The sequence below is a fragment of the Haliotis rufescens genome, unplaced genomic scaffold (assembly GCF_023055435.1).
Source record: "Haliotis rufescens isolate VD_foot unplaced genomic scaffold, xgHalRufe1.0.p SCAF_7, whole genome shotgun sequence".
Classification (NCBI taxonomy): domain Eukaryota; kingdom Metazoa; phylum Mollusca; class Gastropoda; order Lepetellida; family Haliotidae; genus Haliotis; species Haliotis rufescens.
In genome coordinates, this window is record NW_025964361.1 from 13,971,677 (window position 1) to 13,989,441 (window position 17,765).

The window sequence follows — 17,765 nt, forward strand, 5'->3', positions numbered from 1 at the left end:
TGCCTGCAACAGTGATACCCGCGGGGAGGAAAACAGCCTGGAAAAAAGATCATCCATCTACTGATCATGACATTGTAGATCTGTGGACTGAATTCACAAACAACACAGGTATTCACGGTGTCAACAAGCTCAGACCAGGACGCTACAGAGTCCGATGGTAAGTAGGTTGCCTCAGATTGTGTGTGTGTGTGTGTTTGTGTGTTTGTGTATGTGTGTGTGTGTGTGTGTGTGTGTGTGTGTGTGTGTGTGTGTGTGTGTGTGTGTGTGTGTGTGTGTGTGTGTGTGTGTACATATTTATGAAATAGTATTATTTTCAAGGTTTGAACTTTATCATGATTATGTTACATAACTTAGATAGTTTTCTCAATGTCCCCAATCTTCGGCTATTAACGAGTGATTTCATTTAATACATGTTAGGATTAACTTAATAATATTTATGAATGAGTTGTTTCCTCTCTTCGTCAAGTATTCAAATTCATCACCTATGACATACAATTGATAGAGTGGGCATTTTCTTCCAGATAATGGTATTTTCCTCCATCTGCCTGTTTCAACTGGTAAAGTGTGATTGGACGTTCTGAACATAAGTAAAGTTCTCCAAACAGACGTTAAGCAGTCATTTTAACAACTCAATACATGGGTCATGTTGTAGTGTAGTTTACCTTTAACAATATGTTTCAGATAGCCTTGACTTTGAATATTGTGTTATATCCATACATCACAAAAAAGTTAATCAAGGTTCCCCTTGCATTATCATTAACAATCATTTATACATTATTAAAGATAATTTAGAAGTTTTCCGAGATAGCCTTCTTGCCCCCAAAATAGATCATTTTAATATGAGAGATGAGATCTTCCAAGTTCGCCATATATCATAAGATACAGTACTCTTTCGTAGTGAAGTAAGGTGTTTGATAAAACGAGGGTAAGTAGTTTATGTAATAGAAAGATTTTCAAATTCCCGTATTTTGCTACATTGAGATCCAGTGGACATCCAATTTACAAATACTTTTTTCCGCCCTTGGCATAGACTATAATACATTGCTTTAAAATTTAGTGCCTTCTTCTGTTAACTTTTGCTTCGTACCTGTAAATTGGCGATACCTTTGCACGATAACAACAGGTATTGACAGGATTCCACATTTCCTAAACTATATTCACTTACATTGAAACCGTTTTTGTAATCTATTTTCGATCCGCCAAAGCTCATTACTTTGGTGTTGGAAATATTAATATTAACCCTCCAGTTTTTACAACATCTTTGAATGAGTCTGACGTATTTTGCAACTCCTTCGAAGTTGACGGCAACATAACTGCAACATTTTCTATTCGTTCATAAAATGTATTGGATTTTAACTCCACACCTTTGCAAGAGTGATGTTTCAAGGTCATCCAGATACAATGCAAACAAAAGAGTTTTCTACTTGCCTTAAACCTGATTTTGACGGCAAGAAATTCATAAAATTTTCATTACAAATCATGACATGATTTTATATTCTGATAAATGTTATGAATAACTTTGAAGCATTTGCCAGATATGCTATATTGTCATAGTCTTTTGCCTAATTCCTGATCGCTAGACTCTGTTGAATACTATTTGCGTTGTGTCAAGCAGCCATGTTATTTTATTAGGTTATGCCCCGGTCACACATTCACGGATCGGACGCCGGATTAGCCTCGGATACGATCCGGCATCATTCGTGGCAATCTGTAGTGGTCCGTAGCTGTCCGTATTGTATCCTGGGTCAATCGTAGTAGTACTTGTATATCCGTGACAATTTCTGAGCATGTTCAAAAATTCCCCACGGATTAGACAACCGTAGTACATCCTTACTGATCCGTATAAGAACGTACTTATCCGTTGTAGTCCGTAATAAACCGTACTTATTCGTAGTACATCCCCGGACTCAAGTCGCCAAGGATCGGTAAGGTTAGTTACGGTGAACTACGTACGGTTACACCACGGATTAGCGAAGGATACAATACGGTTTGTTACGGATTTGTCACGGATCAGCACGATCGCACTACGTTCTATTAGGGATAGGTAGAAATTACCAATGTTTCTCAAGGATTCCTACGGGTGACTACGTGACATCACGGCATAATACGGCTTACTGCGGTCCACTACAGTTACGGATCATCTAGGTGTCACCCCCGTTCTGTCACCAGACTTCCAGTTTATAGGGCTCTACTTCATATCTGTTTCATCCAAGAAGTCTACATCTAACAACAACCAACATGAACAACCAACAACTGAGGCTGGCACTTAACTGGCTGGACCTGGACATTAATATCGCACAAAAAGCCAGGGCCATGGTGGAGCTGCTTGAGGACAGACTGAGAGGTGACCGGATGCAGAAGAGATGGTGGACCAGGGACTGGCTCCTCCGACGACCCATCCACGGCCAGTATGAAGCACTCATGGCTGAACTGAGTGTGGAAAATCCATCTGCTTTCAAGAACTTTGTGAGAATAGACCTACAGATGTTCCAAGTAGTTACAAGTAGTGGGTCGCATGATTATGAAGAACATTACCTGGTACAGACAGTCTATCAAACCTGGAGTGAGGCTAGCAGTCACCCTGCGATACCTGACTACGGGGGACAGCTACCGGATCTTGATGTATGGTTTTCAGGGTGGCGCACAATATCATCTCTGGTATTGTTCGGGACATATGCGAGACCATAATTGCAACATACATGTATGCTGGGGATGTTATCGACACCCCTACTGAGCCTGAACAGTGGCAGGCAATAGTCGACCAGTTTTCTGCAAAATGGCAATTCCCACATGCTCGCGGTGCTCTAGATGGCAAACATGTTGCCATACGGTGTCCTAAGAACGGTGGCTCCCTATACTACAACTATAAAGGATATCACTCAATAGTTCTGATGGCTCTAGTCGACGCCGATTACAAGTTCCGGTGGGTGAATATTGGTGCACAAGGTGGTTGCTCCGACGCTCAGATTTGGAACCAGTGTGAGCTGAAAAACGCCATTGAAAGGGGTGTAATCGGCATCCCACCAGCAGCTCCCCTTCCCGGTGATGACAGACCGATGTCTTACTATATCATTGCAGACGATGCATTTGGCATGAATACCTGGCTCATGAAGCCCTTCTCCAGGCGGGGTCTTGCAAATGACGAGAGGATCTTCAACTACCGCCTCTCGAGGGCCAGACGAGTTTTGGGAAATGCATTTGGTATCCTTGCAAACAGATTCCGGTGTTTGCTCTCCGTCATGTTGCAGGACCCTGATACAGTATATGCCATAGTCCTCGCCTGTGTGTGCCTTCACAACATCATGAGGGTCAGATATCCTGGTGAACAGAACCCTCTCATTGATCAAGAGGATGTTAACCACGACGTCATCCCTGGAGCCTGGAGAGAGGGTGTTTACATTGACGATGTGCAGAACACCAGGGGTGGCAACTTAGACACCTTGGAAGCGAAGCAGCAGAGGCTGTACCTTTAAAACTACGTCAATTCACCTGTCGGGGCGGTGCCATGGCAGAATAGGATGGTATAAAAAATCATTCTTCAGAACGGTCGAATTGTGTTGGATATTTACAGATCGTGTTTTATTAATATTATAATTATTATTAAAAACTTTGGAATACGTTTTTATTTGTACTTACATAAAAAAACATACACTAACATCATTTACAAATGTTTATATCAACCTTTTATTTCTGTCTTTATTTCTCACTTTGTGAATTTGAAACATAATATATTCTTGAACAATAAAAATTGGAAAAAAACATTGCTCCTCTCTTTCGTGGTGGCATTTTGAAGTTGTGGAATGAACACGCGACGGCGGGAATTCATGTATACGGATTGCTTATCGTTGCAAGTTCCATGGCGCTCCGTGAGAGTCCGTACTTATCCGTGCCAGACCGTTCTAATTCGTGCTAACCCGTACTACAATCGTAGCGAACCGTTGTTAATCCGCAGTGCATAGGCCGTGAAACGTGTCATTCCGTACTAAACAATACCAAACCGTACCGAACCGTAGCAATCCGTATCACTCCCCGTTGTCAAGTTGCCCATTTTCTGCATTATCCTTGCTTGATCCGTAAAAACCCATAGTCAAACCGTGGTGCATCCGTAGAGGACCACGGATATAGTCTTTTCCGGGGTCATCCGTGAGTTTCCATCCGTAGTGGATCCGGCAAGACAATCCGTGAATGTGTGACCGGGGCATTAAGGACAAATTCCGGAGCACCTTCAGAATACAGAACCACAACTTCTCGTGAGGACTATCTCTGCCGTAGGTCAGGTGATGCGACCTTCGGATTGTTAGCTAACCGACTGAGCTACGTCAAGACTGTGAAACCAAGTTCAAATTTACCAGGTCATGCCTACGCCGTTACGAATAGGTGAGGGACATTTACACGGATCACCGGTAGGCACGGTGTCTCGTGACTTTAGTCCCATTCCGTAATCATCACCGAGTGGTGAGGATTTAACCGATATATGGCGCGAACCGAAAACGACTCTTGGCGTCAGGCGTCAGACGAGAGAGGAACGAGGGAGGCGTAAGCATGGCTCTTGACGACGCAAGGGTGAGTTCGCTTTTGAATCAGAACTGAATAAATGTAGAGGGTGAAAGTGGCTTGTGTGAATGTTCCAGGACAGTTTCCCGAAGCAAAAATATTCGACATTAAGCCATTTCATCCTTTTTTCTCGACGTTTTTGTGTGAAGAATATTAGGAGCCGCTACATAATTTATAATAACCACTAAACGGGTACCTAACCCCAATGATCGTAAAGCTAGGGTTGAAGGGCTAATGATAGAGTTCTGGTAATCTAATAGCCATTAAACGGGTACCTGCACCTAATGATCCTAATGATCGTAATTGATCGTAAAGGGGATCCAAGGACTAAGGATAGAGTTCGTCGCGACACCGGCGACATTTGGATGTGTTCAGTGCCAATATAATAAACCTAATAAACTGCATTCCTGTGCATTATAATGAAAGTTAATGAATCGAAAAAATAATATATGTATATTAGTTCCCATTTATAATCATTTAAGCCACTTGAATTACGAAAAAACCCGGAAAAAAATACATTGAAAATACAAGTGCTTTGAAAACTAGTGCTTGCTATATAAAATGCGCCGCCACAGGCTCTATTTAGTAAACAAACATTCCAAACTCTCAACATCGCTGGGCGTATTCATTGACATTGCGTGCCGAGATGATAGATCCCTGGGAACAGCTTATGCACACTTGATTTCCCCTGACGTCACAGGGCATTGTTTCGCCGGTGTGACTGGCAACAAAACACTACAAATTACGTCATAGGGTATTGCCACGTGTTTGAACAGTTTGTTGTACTTTCTTCTAAAGGTGGGCCCAAAATCCTTTATTTCGTCTCTTGTTATCGCATTGTTAAGTACTTTGCTTTCTTCGTCGTTATATTCTTATCGGGAATCAGAACAGAATCATCGTCTGCCGATTACCCGTTTATGTTTTTGAAGAAATAAAATAACAATTCACTGTCAGGTAAAGGTTCATCGCCTTCCTGCTTTTGCCTTAATATTTTCCAAAATAATAATGTTGTTTCAACATTGATTAAATTCTCTTGTAATTGTCTTGTGTATATAATAACGTTATCAAGCTTGTGAGTTTTGGGTGGTACATCTCCTGTATCAGGAATACACAAGATTTCCTTTTTAATGGAAACTAAAAAGTGCAGTTTGTTACTCGTACGTCGATACAAAACTCATCATGTATCCAAACAGACAGTTTTTGACATTACAGTGCGACATGGGCAGTTGCAGTCCTGGTGATGTCAGCGTACATGTCCTATTCTGTAACGAAGGAGCTGATGAACTACTACAGATACCCAGTGATCACCAACACGAAGGTGGAGGTGCTCGAGGAACTGCCTTTCCCAGCTGTCACCTTCTGCAATATGAGTCCGTTCAACCTAAGCAAAATTAGAGCAGCTGATTCTTATCTTGAGAAGTTCTTCACAAAACAGAGCCATACTGGTTCATTACCAGTGCCCATAAACTGGACGGATCCAGGATATGGCGGTTCCGCGTTTCAGGATAGTCAGAGCCGAGATTGGTGGAGAAACTTGAGCATGAACCCTGAGGAAATGTTCTACATGTGTCAGATGGATGGCGTTCAGTACGTGCCATGCGCATTATCAATGAAGCCTATTTATACAGGCTCTGGCTTTTGTGCAACGTTCAACTGGAATGCTTCTGATGTAGCTAAAGTGCGAGTGACTGGATCAAATAAAAATCTAGTTATGTATGCCAGAATTGATCAGGGTAACTATGTCCTCATACGCGAACTTGCAGCTGGATTAAAGGTATGAATGTATCGCAGTGATAGACAAGTGTCTAATTCGAAAACAGTTCTCGTTAAAGAGTCCATTTGTCTGATAAGCCAACATATATACATACCTTATATTGCTTGATATGAAGCAGCTACATGAACTGACCGTACTTCTTGGTGGAGCTATTCTATGTCTATGTCACTCTCGAAATGAAGGTCCTTTTTGATCGCCGCGTTTATTTCATCTCACATAAACTATGCCTAATCGATGTCTTTATGTCACACTAAAAACTGTAACGAATTTGAACAACCAGTTAGTACCCAGGTTATTTATCAATAACATTTACAATGTTTATAAGCAATATGCCAGCCATATCCTCACAGGGACACTAGAAATGGGCTTCGCACATTATAACAATGTGAGACATCGATCCTGAGGCTTCGGTGTGACGTGTGACCGCCTTTGCCACAAGGCCTCCCACGCCGCCCTGTGTTTTCTATGTGAAATCCTGTAGTTCAAGGCAACGCAGTTCCTTTTCCCGAACTGTTGGCTTTTATCCACAGATCGTCAGCACTATGTACCAAAGAGGGATTTACTTCTGTATTAAGGTGACACGCTATGATATCGCTGAAACAATTAGAAAGACATAATCCAGGACCGCCTCCGTTGTCTGGTGGTAGGGCATCTGCCATGTCGTTATTAGCGTGTTCGTTATAACCGTAGTTTACTGTATATGACGGCGGCCATTACATAATGGAATCTGGTCCAGAGAATCCAGTTGTCATGAGTATCGCAATCACAACTGATCCTGTTAGTCGCTTCTCATGACAAACATGGGTGTGAAGAATAAATACAGGAAATGCGTTTTGCGTAATTTAATGTATTATACAATGAAGACATCATATAACTCTAATACAAGGTATATCACAACCCTTTATACGATTCATTGATTGCAGGTCACCCTGCATGATCCCCGAATTCACCCAGATTTAGTGGCATCCTCCTTCCTGGCAGCTCCAGGGACATCGACATACGCGGTCGTTCAAAGATCAACGGTACGTCACTTGTTAGTGTCACAATGAACACTCATGCACGATATGCTAGTACATAAACGTCCAACTTCCCATTGCCTTTATTCCATTCATTACATAGTTCTGTACCGGTTTAACACCATCCGATGAACAGAACGATGTAAATAATCTAATTAACAGATAGATGTAAATAAAATACGAGTACGATGTTAATGGACAAAAGGTAAAGGGATTGAAATAAGACTGACATGGTATTTATATACTTGCAACTGATATTGCAGGTGAGATTACCTCTCAAAGTGAAACACGGTTATTGCATTATACCAACGATAAAACGAGGCGTGAAGTGAGTGAGTAAGTTAGGTTTAATGGCCCTTGTAAAAACGGTATTCCAGTTACATCACGGCGAGTCAGTTTGATGTGGGAGGAAAGCCTGAAGCGATGTAGGCTTCCTTTGGTGAAACCCAGCAGTTAGTGAGTGAGTGAGTGAGTGAGTGAGTGAAATTGATGGTCAAGTAAATTACACGGGAAGTACGTGCAGCATTCTTACTCAGGTAGCTAAAGGTACGGCGCTTTCTCGTTTGTATTTGTTCGCATTGGTCACGAGTTCTCCACACAATGCCATTGAAGTGAAGGGCATATACCTGTTTTAGCATATGGTAATTGTCGGCTTCCACTATTGATATCGCACATCAAATTACATGTATTGTCCAAAATCAATATATATATATATATATATATATATATATATATATATATATATATATATATATATATATGACGCAAGCGATGTGGTCATAACTTTCTTATCAATGTAGCTTGTAAATTAAGACATATTATGCACTGGTTAATAATAACTTTGTTTTACTTCTCTCAGCATTTGTTTCTTGCAACAGATTAGGAATATTGTCGTTACAATGGAAATGAATTCCTGGCTGCAATGCGACATATATAATGTTTATGCATCATTCTGGAAATGTGTGGTGCTATGTCGTGTATCTGGGCCCTTTGAGAAATGATAGCGTGGAGGTTGCTTAATAAATTTGCAAGTAATTGCAGACACATTTTCTTGTTACAGTGGTCAATACATAATCTCTTCAATTATCGTATTAGATGTCTTGTCGCTTATTAACAGTACCAGTATTTGCCACCGCCCTACCAGGCCTTCAAGAACCGAACATGTGTGGACACGTCTTCGCCCTCATTTAACAACACCCTGCAGTACTTCGACATATACACATACGAAAACTGCCTGAGGGAGTGTTTTGCATTGATAGCATACCACCAATGTCAGTGTGTGTCATTGGGCGATGATGGTAAGCTTATCTATCATTCGACTGTAAATAACTTTTTGAATGTGTAATTCTTATACACAAGTATGCAAATATCATATGTGAAAGTTGTTGTTATCATTATATTTACTGTCTTGTGTAAAGTGCACCTGGTCTCTTTAACGATATGAGGGTATTTAGTCAAGTGTTACAAAATCCTGGTACAGGTTGCCCTGAACGTTAGACGTTTCTGAAAAAACACAAACAAGTATTGAGGTAAAGCTTGTTAAAATACGGCAGCGCTAACAAAGAATTTGACTTTATATACTGAACCAAATTAAAAACTTCACAATCCTAAAATTTTAACATTTTGACCAGTTATCATTGTTGGCCCTTATTGTGTATTTAAACAGTAATGGCCACGTATTGTCTTCATATAACACCCGTTTTTGTGCAGGTAAATCGATCAAAATCATGTGCACAGCACAAAAGTGGCAAAAGTGGTTTTTCACGTGCAACTGGTCACGTGGCCATAATACCGCACGTGTTTTCAGCCATACTTGTTAGCAGTCATTAACAAAAAAAGAAAAACACAAGAAAACAAAAGTCTTTAGGCCATTTGTCATGCCACGCCTTTCAAATGTGCAACGTGAACGTGCCATCGCAAGGACGATGGTTTGTAGTCGACGGACTGTTTATGATTTACAGACGCGTCTACAGCAAACGGGTACCACCGCTGATCGCCCTCGGCCAGGTCGACAACGTGTGACGTCAAATGCAGAGGATCGTCAGATTGTCTTACGTCACCTCCGTAACCGATTTTTGACGGCTACATCAACCAGAAATGAACTGTTTAGGGGTAGACTGAGTGCGCAAACTGTTCGAAACCGTCTGAGAACTGCTCACCTTCAAGCACGACGGGAATACTGCGGGCCGATTCTGACTCAATTACACAGACGTCAACGTCAATTGTGGGCACAGCGACACTTACGATGAACTCAGAGGAATTTGAATCAAGTCGACTTCAGTGATGAATCCCGATTTAATCTTCGATTTGCTGATGGTAGGGCGAGGGTATGGAGGCGCCGTCATTAACGTTATGCCCAGTGTTGTGTACAGGAAGTTGACAGATTTCGAAGCGGAAGTGTCATGGTTTGGGGTGCTTTCTGTGGCAATGCACGTTCCAGGCTTCTTGTCATCCGTGGCAACCTCAACGCTGCTGCTTACCGCGACCAAGTAATGGCACCAGAACTTCTGCCTTTTATGGCAGCACATGGACCGGGTTTGATCTTCCAACACGACAATGCCAAACCCCACACAGCAATTTTGACAAGGAATTTCCTTCAGAATGCGGGCGTCAATGTCATGGACTGGCCGTCAAGGTCTCCCGACCTCAATCCCATCGAACACGTCTGGGATGCTCTTGGCAGAAGTCTGCGCACTCTCCAGAACCAACCACAGAATTTGCAAGATCTTGGCACCATTTTGCAGCAACAATGGCGTCGTCTTCCCAATCATGTGTTCACAAGCATCACAAGGTCCATGCGGAGGCGTTGTGTGGCATTTGTCAACGCACATGGTGGCCATACACGCTACTGAACTTGTATGCCATCAGATTCTCGTGCTTGGGACTTATGATTTAAACTGTTGATGTTATTACCGAATACCGTAGGTGCTTGGAACAAATTATGGTTACCACCGTTAATTAAAATCCTTCTTTGGACATTAATGATTAAAAATTACCTTCTCTGATACATTTGTCCGTTGTATATCATATATCGGATTACTTTTTAAAACGTGAAGTTTTTAATTTGACTCAGTATATTTTCAGACGTAATTAAATATAACTCTCGCAACCTGAAATAGCTTCGCTAACAGCTGACAATGTGCTTTTTGCGTGCACATACGTATTAAATGAAAAAAGTATCACTTCTTCCATTCATACATGTTTTTATTTTAGAAATTACATCATGTGAATATATAATTATGAAGCAGGGACAATCCGTTTAGGTGCATTTTACTCACTATGGCTTATGTAGGCAGTGGATGAATTAAGTGAGTGTCTGAGTTGAGTTTTGCGCCTCTTTTAGCCGTATTCCAGCATTGTCACAGCGGGGATCTACAGAGTTATAGGGCTTATACCTATTTGGACTCGAACCTAGACCATCGGAGTAACGATCATTTACATTTTAAAAACTTCGCCCTGAAATCAAGTATATTTGCTTATCGTCCTGACAAGTGTCTGATCCATTGTTGTTATTTCCAATTACTGTAACTTCTAGGAATAGCAAACATCAGTTGAATACATCTTGTAACAGGGTATGTGTGTCATCACAATATAATTAAATTTTCGTTGTGTTCATGGAAATTCCTGCATTCTGATTAGCTGAATTGGTCACGTGTTATTGCATTCATTTCCAAATGAATGTAAACAATAAAGCCACACCAACCGCGGCGCACTTCTTTTATTACTGCGGAATGTCGGGGAATCCCAATATTACAGTCGAGGGAATTCCCTTTCTGCTCACGTGTATCGTCATGCACAGGACATTTAGCGACTTTCATGTATATTCATTGTCCAAACTACCCTTTGAAACCGAAGGCCGAGAATGAATGAAACAGCAAACGTGCAGGCTCGCTCTCCTGTTTTTTTCCCGCTCGCCTCGGTTCAACTTTCATGTCTTCGGGTTTCATTTCTAAATAGCATTTCTCCAACTGTGTTTTAGCGTAATCAGGGAAGTAATGTTTGAATCACGCAGTAAATGACCATGTTATTTGAAACAGCCGCCTTCTCTCGGACATATTTCTTCCGGTTCGTTACAGTCTGACTGTTGCAGTTCTTTTCGCCTCTTGCCTTAATTGACAGGTCCTATAAACATTGTTTAATCCCACTCTCCGTTGATTGGCTACTGACTGTGTAGGCGTGTCAAGTTATGTGCATAAATTAAACGATCACCTGATTCATGTCACGCCACTGTATGTATTCCTACACCTGGAATGTTTATCAATGTCGTCATTTTTGTCTGTTTTGATGTATGCAACTGTTTGGGGTTAAACTATTGTAGATAAAACATGTTTTAAGTTGTCGAATTTAATTATAAGCATTGACCGTCATACTTATGATGACGTCATAAATTACAACTGTGACGTCTTAATGTATTTACATAAACTAGAATGGTCTCCCTACAATTGTTAATTTATAAATAATATATATATATATATATATATATATATATATATATATATTTAGCTTCAATAAGTTATTACATGTTCGCTATTTACAGAAACTATGGGAAAGGTCTGTTCTATTCGAGACCACGTCACATGCTTCCAACCAATAATTGGTAAGTAGGGGATAACATTGTTCTCTGTTACCTTTTCCAACAAAATATGCTATGCCAAAAAGTAGGACACAGAGAGCGAGTGAGTGAAACATTAACGCCACATCGGCAATATTTCAGTTATGCCGTGACGAGATAAAATCATACATTTTTAACAAATATATTAAGATTTTATAAAAGGATGTTGTTCAAGGACAACTCAATAAGTAGATTATCACAAGATTTTAAAACAGCGTGTAAAAGAATAAACTATCAACTAACAGGAAAATATAAAAGGGGGATATAGATCGCCAACAACCAAAGCTCGGCCACCCTATAGGGACCTTGGGGACTTACAGTACTCCTGCGACCTGCATGTTTCCCCAGCAGGAATTCCACCCTGCTTTCAGCTGCTGGCGATTATACGCAATTTAAGCCATCAATGTCACATGACAAATATACTCATTTTAAAATTCTTACATGCATTAAAAAGTACTTTGTATGACGTGGAAATTACATACCCTCTTACGGGGAGAATAATGGTATGCTAATTCAACCCAACCCTCCAAAACACACACACACACACACACACACACACACACACACACACACACACACACACACACACACACACACACACACACACACACACACACGTATTCATATTCATAAAAAAACACACTTTGTACATCAATATTTATGAATTAATATTATTATATTTCTTTTAAAAATCGTAATATTAAATGTGAACTATCATGAATGAAAAAGGCCCCTGGCTGTTTGTACACTGAAATATTTATCCTTTGTGATGGAAAAATCAATACAGTCAAGCAGGACCTGCTTGACCGTGATACTGTTTCACAACAGATACAAAACGGAGGATCCTCACCTTTCAACAAGTATTTCGGGATTGGCCAGTACGACATCGTCTCAGAATGACCTCCTCAAAGATGGACTGACAACCCAAGTATATGCACATGTTGTACTTGCAGAAGTGTAGACACGCGGGGCATTTCACACATTTCATTCGCAAATTTGTTAGTGTTTGTCTGTTTCACATTTATTCAAAATCATGAATTCAGAAAAGCGATATGAAATATATCCACACCACTCGACACATGAAACTGTCTGCAACACTTCTCTAATTCGAAACACGTCCCCGCGGCAAAATGAACCCGTCCATTATTGCATGTACAAGGTTGCGTTTGTCTGAACTATCATTCAATTTATGTTATTTTTTTCCTGAAGCGGCCCTTCCAACCGTCTTAGACTCGATTGATTACATGACAAAGCTGTTGTATTGCCGAATGCGGAGTAAAGTACTATCCACAAAGTGTTCGTAGCTATCCTTAACGCCGAGCTGTATGTTTATAGACTTTTGTAAACTTCATTTGGATACTTTTATACACTACACTTAATTGATATGAATGTGACATGATATGGTTCAGGATACCTCATAATTTATGTTACAATGTAATTTAATATGCATCGTTGTCGAGTTTAGCATGTTCAGGCTAACAAACGAAAAAGCCGATGTCGGAGCATTAAGCTTAGTGTTGAACAAATCCATGGTGTGACCTAATCCAATTGTGGAATAAGCTGATGTTGTAACATTAAACTGACGTGGTGGCACGTGCACAGATCGCAGGGTCACAAATCTGTTGCAGTTGAGCAACGTCGGATGGGTGACCATGTTCGAAAGCTTGGCTCCTGAGTTTCTAGGGCTTCGGTCCTGCCCCACACAGCACATGTAACCGAGAGGTCGTTTGCCTCAGTTGGTAACCAAGTTTTTAACAGGCCGACAGTTTTCAAGTTCGTGTGGGTCAAACACTGTCTACCATTATAATCAGGATCAGGGTGTCCCACAGGGCAGTATTGCATCCGTCACTTTATTTGGTTTAAAGATTAATAGCCTTTCAAAACTTATAAATGATTCACTTGATGGGTCACTTGCAATCTGTGCAAAGATCTGTGCACCGCCCGGGCATGTACTCTTGCAACCGGTCCTTTATCTGTCTGATAGTTTGCAACCGATTTCCTAATACCATTGTTGTGACTTAAGTACTGTCGCAAATACTGGAACACTGGTTTTCTTGCTTCATTTAATAAATACGAGACATAGGACTATAGAAAGAGTATATATCAAAATAACGCAAATTGCCATAATCTAGCCTGTCCGAACCGACACTGTGATTACCCTTAAAATGTACTTTTACAGGTAAAATGATGATCAATATTCGTGTGTTGTCATGCATGTATAAAATGGCCTATAACCTGAGGTAATTACCTAACACCTGCCCCCAGGTGATGACCTCACACTGCCCCATGCATTCTCACAGGTGCAAATGTCACCGAGTTGGGGCTGGTCTCAAAATATTGCTGTTATTGTAGTACTACTTAATTGACATGCGTTGATGGGGTACCAATTTAGGATATATGTACAGCATTATATTTGCTTGGAAATATGATAGAATAGTTAAGAGCTACGAAACGGGATGAGCATTGGAAGGGATTTTGGAATCCAGAAGTATTTGTTGTTCTACAGGTGATTTCTTGAGGTAGCATTTATCTCCGCTGATATGATTCTGTACTTTTGAATGTTGTGTTATGTCTTGCCACCAACCCTTTACACTTGGTCAAGATGGGCTCACAATGTCTGACTGGCGTACTTAAGACAACGCACATATGTCCTGTACTTTACAGGGTTCTTATTCAGCCGAATTTTCTCCACTTTCCATTCGTATGGTCTGAAGTCGTCAATGTCATATATTTCTGTATGGTCGCCTTCAGACTACTCATGGTTTGGGTGACAGTATCTGATTCCCGGACGTTAACCTGCCTATGAACTCATCATCTCCTATAATTTCGTTATGAAAATCACCAGTTTTCTTTTTCACCTCGAAAATTAGCGCACATCCATCAATAAGCCCCATATCATGGGTTGCAGCGTGCAAAGCAAGGACACGATTGATTGCCTTTACCTGATGGTCTGTGGGTGCTTTTTGTCCATCTGCCGATAGCCACATGTAGTCAGTGGAATGATTCATCAAGGTACATTATCTGGACGCCCTGACTCTGATAGTTATGAATGGTTCGGAGATAATGTGACCTCATAGACAGGATGGAATATTTTCCCCTGAAAAGTGCTCGGTCATCGCCACGCGCAGTGTATCGAAATCCATCTCTTGGAGGGCAATAGTTAATGCAGTTAACATTAATTGTATCTTTAATTCCTCCCAAATTTTACTACAAGTCAGGGTTACCTTCTGCTCATAAAGCTTGTACACTGTATGCCTAATCGTCCTGTATCAAAGCTGTCTGATATCCTTTTACGTTCCAGTTTTGTTTTTGAGACCACCCCTATACCTCCATGATGGCATTTGTGTGTGGATCAGATGTTTTATGAAGACTACATTATTATTATTATTATTATTTTAACGGAGTCACGTTGGCACATTTCTATACTCCGTTTCAGACTGCTATTATTGGACTTGAATAAATGTAAACTTGCTGTTTTGGTTCGAATTTGTCTCCTGTAAACTTGTCGATAGGACCCCTTGTGACTGAAATACTTCAAACCACAGGTAGGTCTATCGGTAGTTACTCTATATTTCAATAACAGCAGTCTGTGAAAAATTAAATCCCTTTTTAACAGGCAAAAAGCAGTATTCTAGCATTTCCGACAGAACTTTAATCTGTCCACGGCTTGAATTGTTGCGTCAATCATCGATGTGATGTGTTTTTTTATTATCGTTCCCACAATCTGCCGATGATAGATTTAGAATCAAGCAGAGTTTGGGGAGCAATATTCTAACGTGTGCCCATATGCAACATGCCTGTGACACGTAAACGTCTTATAATTAATGTTGATGCTTCCGTTATGATTAAATGAGTTCAGTAATGTGCCTTTGGGCGTTTGGTTCCCAGAAAACAATATGCGTCTGCTCACAGCAGAGCTGAAGTCGTCATGGCAGCGGTAATCTGGCACACCGCCCCTTGTAGGTGCTGTTCGAGGTCACGTGCTTCATGACTGTCAAAATGTTGCGTTTGAAAGCTTGATTTCTTCAGATAAGTTCTTGTCACATACATCACTTGTTTTCATTGTCAGACATCGTTGTATTCCCCCTCTTGTTTCACCTTAAAACAAAACATGTCCTACTTTTTGTGCATAGTTAACAAAATAATCACGAATAATCACGAATCCCTGCCGTTGAGCTGACAGACTAGAGATCGAACCAAAACATAACTTTTAGTAAATATCATTCTCTCACACATATATTAATATCATTATGACTCATTTTCATACCATTTATTAACTCCTTTTGTGTCTATAGTGTGCGTCACCTAATGACCTCACGATGGAAAGGTTGCCAAAACATTCAAGGTGCAACGATACACTCAGACAATTTACCTTATATTTCCCTTATATTTCAGTACGCTCGTTGATGAATGCGACGATTCATAAATCGTGTGGTTGCCAGCTACCATGTTCGTTCGAGAAATATTCCGTTAAAGTGTCATCAGCCAGTTACCCCTCAGATGTTTCAGTAGACATGATAATGAACGAAACCATGTCTCCAGACAAGGAATATGTCAGGCAAGTATACATGTCCTTTTATGATGGATAACAAATGGTTTTGATTATTTACTCCATTACCACCATATGCATGAGGAAATAAATATTTTCTGATCTACCCACACATGTCTGATCGACCGTTAAGTTATTCTGTACCAGTCGGTCATTAATGAGTTTAACGCCCACTTCTGGTCCAGTCAAATTCGAAGATGGTCTTTAACAATAGATGACTCCGTCGCTGAGACTTGCATCTCTGCGGACTTTCTTAATTGATTGTTATGACATGCTTCCACGTCACCCAAACGTCTGCGATTTTCAGTTAAACATCTACCTACAACATGAAGTTTCTTGCCATTGCTTTTCTGGCATGAATACGGCGGGGCTGCCCCCATGGTTAAAGTGTTCACTCGTCACGTAAAATATGCGAAGTCCGTTTCTAGTTTTCTGATCAGTGACTTTACATGTATTTATTTAGAAAATCTTTGTTTCAGCACAAAATACAATACATACTTCTACAATCTGTTTAATTTCAGAAACAATTATCTCGAAATAAAGGTATTCTATGAAGATCTGATTGTTCAGTCAACAGTGCAAACTCCACAGTATACAATAGAGACCATCATGGGTGAGCTGTTCAATATCTTCCCCAGTATACTATATGATCCATAGACGAATACGTTTGCACCCATAATATAGACCATATTATATATCCATAACGTGCAATTAAGAGAGACATCATACTAAAGTTGTTAAGCTCATATTAATAACAACTTCATTTTCGTGAAAGGAATTATTTCATTCCTCCAGAAAAGTATTATGTCTGCTGAAACAAATACATACAATCGATGTGAATGTCTCACTTTGACCTTCCTGATGTGTTGCCAGGTAACCTTGGGGGTCAGATGGGCATTTGTCTCGGAGCCAGCATCCTAACTCTCACAGAGCTTGCGGAATTCCTCATCATTCTTGGTTTGACTATCTTCGCAAAATTGCGTGATCGTCGACAAAACGTGAAACGTATCCATCCTACTAGTCCCTAAAGTATCAAGAATAATACTGTAATAATCACAATCTACAAGAATATATTTGCTGTATCATGATTTAATCAAAAGTGGGAGTATATATGCAGGAAACAAATAACTAAATACAACTATTTGCATTAAGAGCTATAACAAGTCTAACTTAACCAAATGAATACATCTGCGTCATTTATCAGGTACAGTTTAAAGTTTTTAGGCATGCAAACGGTTGTTTAGAAACGCGTGTACAGTT

The 17,765-nt window shown here is 40.4% G+C and overlaps 1 protein-coding gene across 2 annotated transcripts; it reads left to right on the forward strand.

Moving 5' to 3' along the window:
* LOC124141921 (acid-sensing ion channel 2-like) lies at positions 1-17,559 on the forward strand. Of its 2 annotated transcripts, XM_048388016.1 has the most exons (7): positions 1-157; positions 7,252-7,350; positions 8,462-8,642; positions 11,882-11,941; positions 16,352-16,514; positions 17,027-17,118; positions 17,379-17,559. In XM_048388016.1, exons 1-7 carry the CDS (start codon positions 155-157, stop codon positions 17,531-17,533), a joined length of 753 nt encoding a protein of 250 aa, XP_048243973.1. In that variant the 5' UTR covers positions 1-154; the 3' UTR covers positions 17,534-17,559. The 2 variants fall into 2 exon arrangements, with proteins under 2 accessions (XP_048243973.1, XP_048243974.1); XM_048388017.1 differs by lacking the exon at positions 11,882-11,941.
* The last annotated feature ends 206 nt before the right edge of the window (positions 17,560-17,765 follow it).

Excerpts from the sequence above, each read along its gene's own strand:
- LOC124141921 (XM_048388016.1), top strand. Across the intron at positions 8,643-11,881 it reads TGTGTCATTGGGCGATGATG|AAACTATGGGAAAGGTCTGT; the intron begins GTAAGCTTATCT and ends CGCTATTTACAG. Across the intron at positions 17,119-17,378 it reads TACAATAGAGACCATCATGG|GTAACCTTGGGGGTCAGATG; the intron begins GTGAGCTGTTCA and ends ATGTGTTGCCAG.